At 44.4% G+C, this 16,333-nt stretch overlaps 1 protein-coding gene across 1 annotated transcript in view; it reads right to left on the bottom strand.

The window, feature by feature from the left end:
* The window catches only part of LOC135512309 (ubiquitin thioesterase Zranb1-like), a 39,368-nt gene that overhangs the window by 8,974 nt on the left and 14,061 nt on the right, over nucleotides 1-16,333 (bottom strand). Inside the window, exons 3-4 of the mRNA XM_064934212.1 lie at nucleotides 3,816-4,003; nucleotides 3,151-3,304 (exon numbers count right to left, since the gene is read on the bottom strand). Of these exons, the coding sequence (XP_064790284.1) occupies nucleotides 3,151-3,304; nucleotides 3,816-4,003 (342 nt within the window). The remainder of the gene's footprint in view (nucleotides 1-3,150; nucleotides 3,305-3,815; nucleotides 4,004-16,333) is intronic.

Genomic DNA, 16,333 nt, shown 5'->3' with positions numbered 1-16,333 from the left:
GACTATTCTACCAATGGGACATAAAAAAAAACGGTAATATCTTATGTCCTGCTGAACGACGGCATGGATAACATACAGCTGGCTTGATTTTCCGTGCCGGCAAGACAAGGGGTGGCGGTATGTGTCTATTTGTCAATAACAGCTGGTGCACCAAAATCTAATATTAATGAAGTCTCGAGACTGAGGTAGAGTATCTCATGATAAGCTGTAAACCACACTATTTACCAAGATATTTTTCGTAGCTGCTTACCACCACAAACCGATACTGGCACTAAGACCACACTCAACGAGCTGTAAAAGGCCATAAGCAAAAAAATAATAATGCTCATCCAGAGGCGGCGCTTAGTGGCCGGGGACTTAAATGCAGGGAAACAAATCCGTTTTACCTCATTTCTACCAGCATGTTACATTTGCAACCAGAAGAAAAAAAATCTAGACCACCTTTACTCCATTCACAGAGATGCATACAAAGCTCTCCCTTGTCCTCCATTTGGCAAATCTTACCATAACTATCCTCCTGATTCCTGTTTACAGGCAAAAACTAAAGCAGGAATTACCAGTGACTCACTCAATACGGAAGTGGACAGATACGCAGATAATAAGCTACGAACCATCAAACAGTCAATACAGGACTAAGATTCAATCCGACAACAACGGCTCCGAAGCTCATCAGATGTGTCAGGGCTTGCAAACGATTACAGACTACAAAGGGAAGCATAGCCATGAGCTCCCCAGTGACAGGATTCTACCAGAGGAGCTAAATGACTTCTATGTGCTCGTCGAGGCAAGCATGAGAGCTGTTCTGGACCACTATGTGATCACGCTCGCTATAGCTGACGTGAGTAAGACCTTTAAACAGGTCAACATTCACAAGGCCACAGGGCCAGAAGGATTACCCGGACGTGTACTCCGAGCATGCGCTGACCAACTGGCAAGTGTCTTCACTGACATGTTTAATCTGTCCCTGACAGAGTCTGTAATACCAACATGTTTCAAGCGGACCACCATAGTTCCTGTGCTCAGGCACACCAATGTCACCTGCCTAAATGAATATACCGACCAGTAGCACTCACTTCTGTAGACATGAAGTGCGTTGAAAGGTTGGTCATGAATCATATCAACACCATTATCCCAGAAACCCTGGACCCACTCCAATTTGCATACCGTACCAACAGATCCACAAATGATGTAATCTCTATTGCACTCCACACTGCCCTTTCCCACCTGGACAATGTGAGAATGTTGTTCATAGACTACAGCTCAGCATTCAATAACATTGTGCCTTCAATACTCATCACGAAGCTAAGGGCCCTGGGACTAAACATCTCCCTCTGCAACTGGATCCTAGACATCCTGACGGGCCACCCCTAGGTGGTAAGGGTAGGTAACAACACATCTCCCCCGCTGATCCTCAACACGGGGGCCCCTCAGGGGTGCGTGCTATGTCCCCTCCTGCATTTCAATTAACAGATGTGTCTTGTTAAAAGTTAATTTGTGGAAGTTCTTTCCTTCTTAATACCTTTAAGCCAATCAGTTGTGTGTGACAAAGTATGGGTGGTATACAGAAGATAGCCCTATTTGGTAAAATACCAAGTCCATATTATGGCAAGAACAGCTCAAATAAGTAAAGACAAACGACAGTCCATAATTACTTTATTAGGCTGCCTGTTGTAAGTGTAACTGATTACTCAAACATTAAATATCTAAAAGAAACTTTGCAGCATACTACCCAATGACATCTATTGGCCTCAAATGATTGACCTCAATGGCCGACCTGCGCAGTTATTTTGGGTTTAAAACGATGCTAAAACACTCAATATCAAGAGTTAAGAAATACATGCAATTACCCCCCAAAAGATGAGACCCTCTTCTCCATAAACAGTCACAAAAGTTGCTTTCAGATTTCTTTTCTTCTGCTATTGCATTTTTCTCTTTCTTTCGTAGTAATGAGCTATTAGTGCTATTGAATACTTCAACACATAATAAAACAAAAGTCCCATTAACCATCATTTATTCAAATTACGTCAAAATCACAATTTTAGTAGTTCTTCCAAATAAATAAGGCATTATTTTATGACTGCTGAATACCAACTATCAAAATCACTTAGATTAAGTATTTTCAGGTAGAGATACCTCATGACGCAACTGCTCTCCATCCTTCGATTGCGGATCCTTCTGTCTCTTTTACGCAGCAGGTACAAAAGTAACACAGACCGGACAGGTAGACACCCAATGGATTATGGTCATTGTAGTTAATTACAACTTTTTCTGCACTAAATTGGCCTGTTGGAAGCTACAACTCCCTAGTACATCGCAGAGTTCGCGCTTGATCTGATTTATCAATAGAGAATGTGCACATTGAGCTCACAGAAAAAAATGAACTAAATGGAATTCAAATAATTGAACCAACGTTGGTCAATTAGTAATAAAAAAAAACAACAACTGAAAAATAGCCCATTCAGCACTATCCTATATTTTAACCTACTCGGAGCACCCGTGTGGGAGAGGGAGTGACAGTGGCTTCCGCCAGCGAAACAGGCACAGGGCAGACACTTTCATTACAGGAAGGATAAGGACGATAATGAGGATAATGCACACTGTTTGACCAAATCATGGTTTTATCCTCCTAAACAAATTGTATAATTGGATTGAGGTGACCATGTTGAATGTGCAGCATCCAAGTCAAAGGGTTGCAACATGTGACTAAATGGTTGCAGTCTGGAGCCTTGTGTTTCACCAAATCATAATTGTAGCCTCCCCCAAAACAGAAAATGTTGACTGAAGTGACCAGCTAGAATTTCCAGCTCGCACAGTTCCAAGCAATTCAATATTTTACTGGCTTAGCCAAGTCAAAGTGTGGCAAAACGCAAGCAAATTGTCACATTCTGGAGCCCTGATTTGGGAAATAAACACAGTTGGCCTGTTCATCCGACAATACCGTAAGATGGTGCCAGGGAAATTATTTATCTCGAGTGGTTGGAAACAACCATGCAATTACCTAACACAAAGCATGCATTCTACCATCATACAGGCCTAAGACATGAAGCTTTAATGTAGAAGAGCAGAAAAACAGGACGCCACAACTATACACAGTAACTAGGCTAAATAAAACTACTGCAGTAGTATGTAATAGGTCAGTGGGAGGCTGACCTGCTGGCAGGGTGAAGGTGACCGGGTCAGTGAGAAAGTAGCAGGTGAATTCTCCCTTGCGCTGGTGCAGGGAGGCAGCCACCTCACGACGGATCTGCTCTGTCAGCTCAGGGCACACCATGGCTGGGATACACTTAGCTGCCTGCTGGGACACCTAGACACAGACAGAGAATGTGACACAGGAATGATAAAATGTCTCCTACTGCAAATATAGCCTAGGGAGCACGAAAGCCAGGTGAAACATTCAGAGCGTTCCAGGGTGAAATCTAATGAGTAGAATCCCTGACTCGATTCCCTGTTTAACACAATCTATCTGAACGTTTGGTAACGCTGCACCCTTCTGAACAGGCCCCAGGTAGACCCTGATAAGAGCTTCAAGTCAGCAGTGGGATAATCTGGGATCATGTTTACACTCCCATTGATCTGCCACACACACACACACACACACACACACACACACACACACACACACACACACACACACACACACACACACCACAGCTCAATACAACACATCCCATCCACTGTGTCCTCTCCCGGTAGATAGAGGTGAACACAGCTGGATCTTCAAAACATTGACAAGTAGAAACTAACTCAACCTGGAGATGGAGTGACTATTTACCAGCACATTTAATAGATTGGCAGGGCCTGTATGTCATCCTGACCTCAGTGAGGAGCACGGCCAGCATGTCCTTCCTCTGGAAGCGGATGGCCAGGTGGACCAGGGTGAAGCTGTCGTCAAAGGCCGAGGGCCGGTTGAGAAGGCGCACCTCGTCGGACGTCAGCTGCCTGGCGATGTCCCCCCCTGACGATTTATAGGCCTCTACTGCAGCCAGGTCCCCCTCTACCACACCTGCAGAAAAGGAGAGGGGGAAATTAGTGAGCAGTGAAAAACAAGTCACACACACTACACAAACTCAATGTACAGTTTACAAAACACGAGGAACACCTTCCTAATATTGAGTTCCACCCCTTTTGCCCTAAGAGCAGCCTCAATTCGTTGGGGCATGGACTCTACAAGGGATGCTGGCCTATGTTGACTCCAACACGTCTCACAGTTGTGTCAAGTTGGCTGGATGTCTTTTGAGTGGTGGACAATTCTTGATACCCAGCAGCGCTGCAGTTCTTGACACACTCAAACCGTTGCTCCTGGCATCTTACTACCATACCCCGTTCAAAGGTGCTTCAATCTGTTATCTTGCCCATTCACCCTCTGAATAAAACACATGTATGTCTGAAGGCTTAAAATCCTTATTTAACCAGTATCCTCCCCTTCGTCTACACTGACAGGAGTGGATTTAATAAGTGACTTCAATAAACGGATCATAGCTTTCACCTGGATTCACCTGGTCAGTCTGCCATAGAAAGAACAGGTGTTCCTAATGTCTGGACACTCAGTGTATCTGTATATCAGTCATGGTGGAAATTCTTTGCATTCACCATCCCAATCATTTGTAGGCTATTCCTTACCAAAAACAATAAGCACCAGGGTAGATTTACTACTACAGTACTGAAACAAAACCACCATTTGAAAAAGAACAGCATTATAAAAAGTGTGGGGGAAGATACAATTAGAACATTTCCAGTGCTACCAGCCTTATCATTTTTGTTCAGATTTCTGAAATACCCATGTAGCAGTCTCTGGCACATTACACAACAACATTGCTATGACTAACTATTATTCTACAATCAAAAGGGTAATCAGTGTGAGTGATAAAAAAATAAAAAATAAATCAGGGTAAGGGTTTCTTTCCAGAGAGACATCAGGGATTGTAACACACTCTGTTTCACGGAAATGGTTCTCTCGGGATATACTGTCAGAGTTGGTCCAGTCATCTGGATTCTCTTCTACAGGGAAGTCAGGAACCAATACACGCAGTCAGTCAGGAAAGCAAAGGCCAGCTTCTTCAGGCAGAAATTTGCATCCTGTAGCTCGAACTCCACAAAGTTCTGGGACACTGAAGTCCATGGAGAACAAGAGCACCTCCTCCCAGCTGCCCACTGCACTGAGGCTAGGTAACACGGTCACCACCGATAAATCCATGATTATCGAAAACTTCAACAAGCATTTCTCAACGGCTGGCTATGCCTTCCTCCTGGCTACTCCAACCTCGGCCAACAGCTCCCTCCCCCCGCAGCTACTCGCCCAAGCCTCTCCAGGTTCTCCTTTACCCAAATCCAGATAGAAGATGTTCTGAAAGAGCTGCAGAACCTGGACCCATACAAATCAGCTGGGCTTGACAATCTGGACCCTCTATTTCTGAAACTATTCGCCGCCATTGTCGCAACCCCTATTACCAGCCTGTTCAACCTCTCATATCGTCTGAGATCCCCAAGGATTGGAAAGCTGCCGCAGTCATCCCCCTCTTCAAAGGGGGAGACACCCTGGACCCAAACTGTTACAGACCTATATCCATCCTGCCCTGCCTATCTAAGGTCTTTGAAAGCCAAGTCAACAAACAGGTCACTGACCATCTCGAATCCCACCGTACCTTCTCCGCTGTGCAATCTGGTTTCCGAGCCGGTCACGGGTGCACCTCAGCCACGCTCAAGGTACTCAACGATATCATAACCGCCATCGATAAAAGACAGTACTGTGCAGCAGTCTTCATCGACCTTGCCAAGGCTTTCGACTCTGTCAATCACCATATTCTTATCGGCAGACTCAGTAGCCTCGGTTTTTCTGATGACTACCTTGCCTGGTTCACCAACTACTTTGCAGACAGAGTTCAGTGTGTCAAATCGGAGGGCATGCTGTCCGGTCCTCTGGCAGTCTCTATGGGGGTGCCACAGGGTTCAATTCTCGGGCCGACTCTTTTCTCTGTATATATCAATGATGTTGCTCTTGCTGCGGGCGATTCCCTGATCCACCTCTACGCAGATGACACCATTCTGTATACTTCCGGCCCGACCTTGGACACTGTGCTATCTAACCCCCAAACGAGCTTCAATGCCATACAACACTCCTTCCGTGGCCTCCAACTGCTCTTAAACGCTAATAAAACCAAATGCATGCTTTTCAACCATTCGCTGCCTGCACCCGCACGCCCGACTAGCATCACCACCCTGGATGGTTCCGACCTAGAATATGTGGACATCTATAAGTACCTAGGTGTCTGGCTAGACTGTAAACTCTCCTTCCAGACTCATGTCAAACATCTCCAATCTGAAATCAAATCTAGTCGGCTTTCTATTCCGCAACAAAGCCTCCTTCACTCACGCCGCCAAACTTACCCTAGTAAAACTGACTATCCTACCGATCCTCAACTTCGGCGATGTCATCTACAAAATAGCTTCCAACACTCTACTCAGTTTATCACAGTGCCATCCGTTTGGTTACTAAAGCACCTTATACCACCCACCACTGCGACCTGTATGCTCTAGTCGGCTGGCCCTCGCTACATATTCGTCGCCAGACCCACTGGCTCCAGGTCATCTACAAGTCCATGCTAGGTAAAGCTCCGCCTTATCTCAGTTCACTGGTCACGATGGCAACAACCACCCGTAGCACGTGTTCCAGCAGGTGTATCTCACTGATCATCCCTAAAGCCAACACCTCATTTGGTCGCCTTTCGTTCCAGTTCTCTGCTGCCTGTGACTGGAACGAATTGCAAAAATCGCTGAAGTTGGAGACTTATCTTCCTCACCAACTTCAAACATCTGCTATCTGAGCAGCTAACCGATCGCTGCAGCTTTACATAGTCTATTGGTAAATAGCCCACCCAATTTTACCTACCTCATCCCCATACTGTTTATATACTGTTAACAATATCTCTACCTGTACATGACCATCTGATCATTTATCACTCCAGTGTTAATCTGCAAAATTGTAATTATTCACCTACCTCCTCATGCCTTTTGCACACAATGTATATAGACTCTCTTTTTTTTTCCACTGTGTTATTGACTTGTTAATTGTTTACTCCATGTGTAACTCTGTTGTCTGTTCACACTGCTATGCTTTATCTTGGCCAGGTAGCAGTTGCAAATGAGAACTTGTTCTCAACTAGCCTACCTGGTTAAATAAAGGTAAAATAAAAATAAATAAATAAAAATTACATCGCGCTGACAGGGATAAACATCTCTCCAGGAAGAAAAAGGGTATGTCTCAAGATTAACAACTCATTGTGTGATTGTGCTAACATTCAGAAACTCAAGTCCTTTTGTTCACCCGACCTAGAATGCTTCAATCAAATGCCGACCGTATTATCTCCCAAGAGAATCCTCTTCGGTTATTGTCGCAGCCGTGTCTCCCCTCAAGCTGATACCACGACGGCCTTCAAGGAAGTTGAACTTTATGCAAACTGGATATCACATATCCCGAGGCTGCATTTAGAGGTCATTGCCTCCGCAAGGCAATCAAACAGGCAAAACGTCAGGATAGAAACAAAGGAGTCGCAATTCAACGGCTCAGACAAGAGACGTATGTGGCAGGGTCTACAGACAATCATGGACTACAAAAGAAAAACCAGCCAAGTCGCGGACACCGACGTCTTGCTTCTGGACAAGCTAAACACGTTCTTTGCCCACTTTAAGGATAACACTGCCACCAATGCGGCCAGCTACCAAGGACTGTGGGCTCTCCTCCTCCATGGCCAACGTGAGTAAGACATTTAAACTCGTTAACCCTTACAAGGCTACCGGCCCAGACGGATACCCTAGCCGCGTCCTCAGAGCATGCGCAGACCAGCTGGCTGGAGTGTTTACAAACATATTCAATCTCTCTCTGAGTCTGTGGTCCACACATGCTTCAAGATGGCTACCATTGTTCCTGTACCCAAGAATGCAAATAAAATAAATGACTATCGCCCCGTAGCACTCACTTCTGTCATCAAGTGCTTTGAGAGACTTGTCAAGGATCAAATCACCTCCACCTTATCTGTCACTCTAGACCCACTTCAATTTGCCTACCGCCCCAATAGGTCCACAGACCTATTGCACACTGCACTATCCCATCTGGATAAGAGGAATGCCCATGTACGAATGCTGTTCTATGCTGTTGAAGGCTGAGTTATAGTCAATGTACCATCCAAGCTCATCATTAAGCTCGAGGCCCTGAACCCTGTCCTGTGCAATTGGGTCCTGGACTTCCTGATTCCCCCCCCCCCCCCGGGTGGTGAAGGTAGGATACAAAACCTCCACTTCGCTGATCCTCAACACAAGGATGCGTGCTCAGTCCCCTCCTGTACTCCCTGTTCACCCATGACTGTATGGTCATGCACGCCACCAATTCAAATAATCAAGTTTGCAGACGACACTACAGTAGTAGGCTTGATTACCAACAACAACGATGTATCCTACAGGGAGGGGGTGAGGGCTCTGGGAGTGTGGTGTCAGGAAAATACTCAACTTCAACAAAACAAAGGAGATGAGCACCCCCTATCCACATCGACGGGACAGCAGTGGAGAAGGTGGATAGTTTTAAGCTCCTGTGTCCATAATCACTGACAAACTGAAATGGTCCACCCACAAAGAAAGTGTGGTGAAGGCGGCGCAACAGTGCCTCTTCGACCTCAAAAGGCTGCAGAAATTTGGCTTGTCACCGAAAAACCTCAAACTTTTATAGATGCACAATTGTGAGCATCCTGTCGGATTTATCACCATCGGGTATGGCACAACCGCAGGGCTCTCCAAAGGGTGGTACGGTCTGCACAACGCATCACCAGGGGAAAACTACCTGCTCTCCAAGACACCTACAGCACCCGATGTCACTGGAAGGCCAAAAAGATCAAGGACAACAACCACCCGAGCCACTGCCTGTTCACCCCCCTACCATCCAGAAGTCGAGGTCAGTACAGTACAGTACAGCATCAAAGCTGTGACTGAGAGACTGAAAAACAACTTCAAGGCCAGACTGTTAAATAGCCATCACTAGCAAAGAGGCTGCTACCTACATACAGACTTGATATCATTGGCCACTATAATAAATGTAACACTAGTCACTTTAATAATGTTTACATATCTTGCATTACTCATCTCATGTGTATATACAGTATTCTATACCATCTACTGTATCTTAAGTCTATCCCGCTCTGATATTGCTCATCCATATATTTATATATTCTTAATTCCATTCCTTTACTTTAGATGTGTGTGTATTAAGTTTGTGTTGCGAAATTGTTAGATATTACTTAGAAGATATTGCTGCACTGCTGGAACTAGAAGCACAAGCATTTCGCTATACCCGCAAAAACATCTGCTAAACAAGTGTATGTGACAAATAAAATGTGAATGATGTGTTATATATATATATCACACAAGTGTGTGTTTTAGAAAGTAACTAAGAGAAAATGTGAGTAGGAAGAGAGGGAGTGGGAGGACAAACTGTGTTGTTAGGAGCTTGCCAGAGAGTAATAGAGAGGGCGGGAGAGAGCTCAGACAGGAATGTGAGAGACAAGACCACAAGCACTTCTCACAGCAGTCCATTATTGTGGGTGTGCTTGGCAGCCGGCCGGCCGGCCTGCACAGTCAGAACTGCACTCACATCGTTTGCAACACATACACAACACATTAGGAAGGAAATGGATACAAAAAGAGTTGCTCTATATTTGGAAGGGTCGAGAACTTTGAAAAATAATCAAGACAAAATTCATGAAAGTGCTAATTTCCCCCCACAGAAAATGTCCACATAAAAAGGGTCTATTTAAATCAACTTATATCTATAACGTTGTTGATATGATATAGATATGCAATTTAGCACACCCTTTTATCCAAAGCAACTTAGTCGCGCAAGCATACATTTTTACTTATGGGTGGCGCACAGGAATTGAACCCATAGTCCTGGACTTGCAAGCCCCATGTCCTACCAACTAATCTACAGAGTACCATTGTTGTAAATTAGCGTCAGCAATCTAGGTACTGATGTAGATCAGTAGGCCTACACTAAACATTCAGAAGATAAACTCCAACAATATTTTCATTACCGCATTGAGTTACATATGCAAAAAATAATTGTACTTAAATGAATTCACCTGGCACAAAGCATCTAGACCTACCACTTTCCTTTATTTTCTCCAGTCCACTCCTTTTCTCTCGCCTGTTTGTCCAGATCTCCAATTGACAGTCAGGAGACCCTTTTTTTTTACAAGAAAAACAAATTTGATTGAATTTCCCCTGACAGTAACACCAAATCAATTGAATTAACTGAAGGCTGGCTATGAGCTTGCATAAATAGGAGTCTAATTGATCTCAGGGCAGCAGAAACCCAGGGCCTTCAATGGTCTGTCAAGGAAGAAGTGCAGACAGAGAGCCAGATGAACAGTCAGCCTGTGTGTTACTGTAGCTCTCAATTGTTTTGACTGATTTTCAACTGGCAGCGTCGGCACTACTTTGCAGGTCGTCTGCCGCAACAGTAGCCTCTGACAACCAGTGGCACATAGGCCAGCACTTCAGAATAGGGGGCAACATGCCATCTACAGCACACTTTGTGCCCGTTTACAACTTCTTTCCACAATGGCTTCATGGCTAAATTAACCTACAGATATTATGCATGACATAGCCTAGGCTAGGTAGTGTGTGATTCAGAGCTCAGACTACTCGTGATAGCAACCAAAGAAAATAGATTGCCTGATCTATACATTGCATAGAGTGGGTTTATCCAAACCGGTTCATCCCACAGTACAAATTCCTGTTCAATCATTTCACCAATGATATCACATTTCAGGTTGTGTTGCAGCTTTGCAGGCAAGTCATGTAGCCTAGTTGATGTGCTAGCTATGCCCAGGGGTGTTCAATTCCAGTTCTTCTGGGCTGACGTGTCTATGGGTTTTTTCATCTTGGTACCAATAGATCTACCCACTCACAGACAAGACTAGTATTGTAGCCTCTGTGCATTCACTCCTTTTACCGATTCATTCAGGTGTAAAACTGGCAAGCAGACACACATCCTTATGTGGAACAGATACTTGCAGACACACACACCATAAGACAGGTCATCAGAGAAAGCTTCCTGAAGCATAGGGACCACTTGAAACCTGCATGCGGTGTTCAGGCAATGAAGAGTCTCTCTAATAAAATGAGAAAGTCCGATAAACCTGCTGTGGCACAAGCCAGTGGGCTGTAAAGCAGACAAGGATATCCTCAGTCAAGCAGACTGCCCTTAATACAAACAGGCATCTTGTCCTACAGTGGAGCAAACATCCTCAATCGCTAGCTTCTGGAGAGTAAAGGCTTGGAATGCATCATAGCAACATGACTAAAACTGCTCCTGGATACACAATTTTTATACAGGGTACTTCCCACAATGCATTGTTAATCCGACCATGTTACAGATTTAGCTTTGTTTTAAACAAACATTCAAAAGCTTAGCCCGTGTAATTATATGGCAGATTTTACTGAGGAAAGTGGCACTTGCAGTTTCCAATAAGGATCATTGTGAAGCTAATGTAGGCTCAAATGTGATTCATTAAGTCCAGATGAGATGCTTGTTTAAAACAAGTTGCCTAATCATGTACACAAATGACATGTAATGCTACACCAGCAGAGGGTAATTAACAGGACTCCAGTCATGCAAACAGCAGGCTGAACATCCTCTTCGATGTGAATGCATGTATATTTTTGACTTGTGCACCAGTCAGTTATTTTTAGTGCAGGCGCTGCCAGGCTGCCTGGCCCCGCATGCTGGGCCCACTGTTTACCAGCCCCTGGGACCTAAGGGCAGGGTATATATATATATATATATATATATATATAGCTCCATAAAATAAAGGGAACACTAAAATAACACATCCTAGATCTGAATGAATGACATATTCTTATTAAATACTTTTTTCTTTACATATTTGAATGTTTGAATGTGCTGACAACAAAATCACACAATGATCAATGGAAATCAAACCACACAACAGGCTGATCCAACTTTGATGTAATGTCCTTAAAACAAGTCAAAATGAGGCTCAGTAGTGTGTGTGGCCTCCACGTACCTGTATGAACTCTCTACACTGCCTGGGCATGCTCCTGATGAGGTGGCGGATGGTCTCCTGAGGGATCTCCTCCCAGACCTGGACTAAAGCATCTGCCAACTCCTGGACAGTCTGTGGTGCAACGTGGCGTTGGTGGATGGAGCGAGACATGATGTCTCAAATGATGATGCTCAATTGGATTCAGGTCTGGGGAACGGGCGGGCCAATCCATAGCATCAATGCCTTCCTCTTGCAGGAACTGCTGACACACTCCAGCCACATGAGGTCTTGCATTAGGAGGAACCCAGGGCCAACCGCACCAGCATATGGTCTCACAAGGGGTCTGAGGATCTCATCTCGGTACCTAATGGTAGTCAAACTACCTCTGGCAAACACATGGAGGGCTGTGCTGCCCCCCAAAGAAATGCCACCCCACACCATGACTGACCCACCGCCAAACCGGTCATTCTGGAGGATGTTGCAGGCAGCAGAATGTTGTCCACGACGTCTCCAGACTGTCACGTCTCTCACGTGCTCAGTGTGAACCTGCTTTCATCTGTGAAGAGCACAGGGCGCCAGTGGCGAATTTGCCAATCTCGGTGTTCTCTGGCAAATGAAAAACATCCTGCACGGTGTTGGGCTGTAAGCACAACCCCCACCTGTGGACGTCAGGCCCTCATACCACCCTCATGGAGTCTGTTTCTGACCGTTTGAGCAGAGACATGCACATTGGTGGCCTGCTGGAGGTCATTTTGCAGGGCTCTGGCAGTGCTCCTCCTGCTCCTCCTTGCACAAATGCAGAGGTAGCGGTCCTGCTGCTGGGGTATTGCCCTCCTACGGCCTCCTCCACATCTCCTGATGTACTGGCCTGTCTCCTGGTAGCACCTTCATGCTCTGGACACTACGCTGACAGACACAGCAAACCTTCTTGCCACAGCTCGCATTGATGTGCCATCCTCGATGAGCTGCACTACCTGAGCCACTTGTGTGGGTTGTAGACTCCGTCTCATGCTACCACTAGAGTGAAAGCACCGCCGGCATTCAAAAGTGACCAAAACATCAGCCAGGATGCATAGGAACTGAGAAGTGGTCTGTGGTCACCACCTGCAGAACCACTCCTTTATTTGGGGTGTCTTGCTAATTGCATATAATTTCCACCTGTTGTCTATTCCATTTGCACAACAGCATGTGAAATGTATTGTCCATCAGTGTTGCTTCCTAAGTGGACAGTTTGATTTCACAGAAGTGTGATTGACTTGGAGTTACATTGTGCTGTTTAAGTGTTCCCTTTATTTTTTGAGCAGTGTATATGTTGACAAGAGATCCCCTGGGCTCCCATTCACAGTATTAAGTGGGGTCCCCTCAGACAATGGGGAATCCTTTGCATCAGTGGACAAACTGACTGGGAGGGGCAACTCCACTAAAAACAGAGAGGCTAGCTAGCCAATGGAATCCTCTCTGCCATGTAGTCCAGACAGCAGCAGTGGAATCCACTCAGTCACCATTAACTCCAGGTGCAGTGCCACTGACTGGACCAGACCTTGATTCAAAAGCTTCAAGGGACACTCTCTGAAAGGGAAAGTAGAGTATCCTCTTCACTTGGGTTGCAAATGGTCGGAAACCTCCCGGGAAATTTCTTAAAATCTCCCATGGGAAGTAAAGGAATTTGGGGAATTTTGCTTAAATTTATCAAAAAAAGTTTGCTTATAACAGTGAACCTTTTTTGTGGGATACACACAAGGCAATTCTAGATATTATGGTATATTTGGTTAAACTATCACTAATTCAATGGAATTGCAACCCTCTGCATGCACAGTAAATTCTTCAATCACATGTGCTGTGCACTCAAGGTCTTGCGCACTAATGAGATGCTTTTGAGCCCACACCACTACACTGTCTGAGCCAAGGACTACATTCTTTCTGGTAACTTTTGATTACAATACCGGGTGGGGTGAAATACACACACACACACACACACAGTTGAAGTCAGAAGTTTACATACACCTTAGCAAAACACAGTTTTTCACAATTGCTGACATTTAATCCGAGTAAAAATTCCCTGGTTTAGGTCAGTTAGGATCACCACTTTATTTTAAGAATGTGAAATGTCAGAATAATAGTAGAGAATTATTTATTTCAGCTTTTATTACTTTCATCACATTCCCAGTGGGTCAGAAGTTTACATACACTCAATTAGTATTTGGTAGCATTGCCTTTAAATTGTTTAACTTGGGTCAAATGTTTCGGGTAGCCTTCCACAAGCTTCCCACAATAAGTTTACATACACTTAGGTTGGAGTCATTAAAACTCGTTTTTCAACTGCTCCACAAATTTCTTGTTAACAAACTATACTTTTGGCAAGTTGGTTAGAGCATCTACTTTGTGCATGACACAAGAAATTTTTCCAACAATTGTTTACAGACAGACTTTCACTTATAACTCATGGTTTCACAATTCCAGTGAGTCAGAAGTTAACATACACTTTGTTGACTGTGCCTTTAAACAGCTTGGAAAATTCCAGAAAATTGTGTCATGGCTTTAGAAGCTTCTGATAGGCTAATTGACATTATTTGAGTCAATTGGAGGTGTACCTGTGGATGTATTTCAAGGCCTCCCTTCAAACTCAGTGCCTCTTTGCTTGACATCCAGGGGAAATCAGCAAAGACCTCAGTAAAAAAAATTGTAAACCTCCACAAGTCTGAAAGAAATCATTCTCTCTACTATTATTCTGACATGTCACATTCTTAAAATAAAGTGGTGATCTTAACTGACCTAAGCCAGGGAATTTTTACTCTGATTAAATGTCAGCAATTGTGAAAAACAGTTTAAATGTATTTGGCTAAGGCGTATGTAAACGTCCAACTTCAATTTTCATTTTAAAACATTTATCTTACAAAGGAGTTGTTTAATCTAACTTTTCTAATCTTTATAGGAAAATTCCATGGGCACTATCTGATGTGTGGAGACATTTCACTGCAGCTAATGCAGAAGCAAAAGCTGTGTACATTTGCAAATACTGTGCCAAATAACATGTGAAGAATGCAACAAAGACACAGAATCATCTGGCCAAGTGCATAAAGTTCCCTCAGCGCTCACAACAAGCAACCACTGACAAAAGTCCTACTTCTATTCGAGGTGAAAATGATGAATCAGACACCTTATCGGTAGCAACATCTCATGGTCCTCCTGGACTCAGAAGTTGGTTTGACTCAATGGAGGAACGTAGTCAGAGAAATGCTGATGAATGTCTTGCTCAAGCTGTGTATGCAACTGGTTCAACTCCAATGCTCACAGGTAGTGTATTGGAAGAGATTACTGAATGTTCTTCGCCCAGAATACACCCCTCTAACCAGACATGCTTTATCCACTAGTTTGCTGGACGCAGAGTTCAAGTGAAGGTCAAGCAAATCATAGAGAAAGCAGACTGTGTTGCAATCATCTCTGATGGGTGGTTGAATGTTCGTGGGCAAGGAATAATTAACTACATAATCTCCACCCCTCAACCAGTATTCTTCAATAGCACAGACACAAGGGACAACAGACACACCGGTCTCCACATTGCAGATGAGCTGAAGGCAGTCATCAATGACTTTGGACAAAAGAAGGTATTTTCACTGGTGACAGACAATGCTGCGAACATGAAGGCTGCTTGGTCTGAAGTGAGGGGAGTCCTAGCCTCACATCACACCCATTGGCCGTGCTGCTCATGCATTGAATCTGCTCTTCAAGGACATCATGGCACTGAAAACAATGATACACTCTACAAGAGAGAAAATGAAATGGTTAGGTATGTGAATGGTCATCAAGTTATAGCAGCAATCTACCTCACCAAGCAAAGTGATAAGAATTAGAGCACCACATTGAAGCTGCCCAGCAAGAACTCGTTCGGGTGGTGTTGTCATCACGTTTGACAGTCTCCTGGAGAGGAAGGAGTCACTCCAAGAAATGGCCATATCACAGTCTGCCGATATGGACAGCCCCATCAAGAGGGTCCTCCTGGATTATGTATTTTGGGAGAGAGTGATAAGCAGCCTGAAACTCCTGAAACCTATAGCAGTAGCCATTGCACGGATTGAGGGAGACAATGCCATTCTGTCGGATGTTCAGACTCTGCTTGCGCTTGTATGAGAATAAATCCATACTGCCCTGCCCACTTCATTGTTGCTCCAAGCAGAAGAAACTGCTGTTCTGAAATGTATCAAAAAGCATGAAGACTTCTGCAAAGACATCACTAAAGTATCTCGCCACCTTGGCCTGGATGAGGGCAAGGTTCTTTGCAGTAT

This window comes from Oncorhynchus masou, chromosome 24, assembly GCF_036934945.1.
Source record: "Oncorhynchus masou masou isolate Uvic2021 chromosome 24, UVic_Omas_1.1, whole genome shotgun sequence".
Taxonomy (NCBI): Eukaryota; Metazoa; Chordata; class Actinopteri; order Salmoniformes; family Salmonidae; genus Oncorhynchus; species Oncorhynchus masou.
This window is presented reverse-complemented; position numbering and strand designations above follow the sequence as displayed.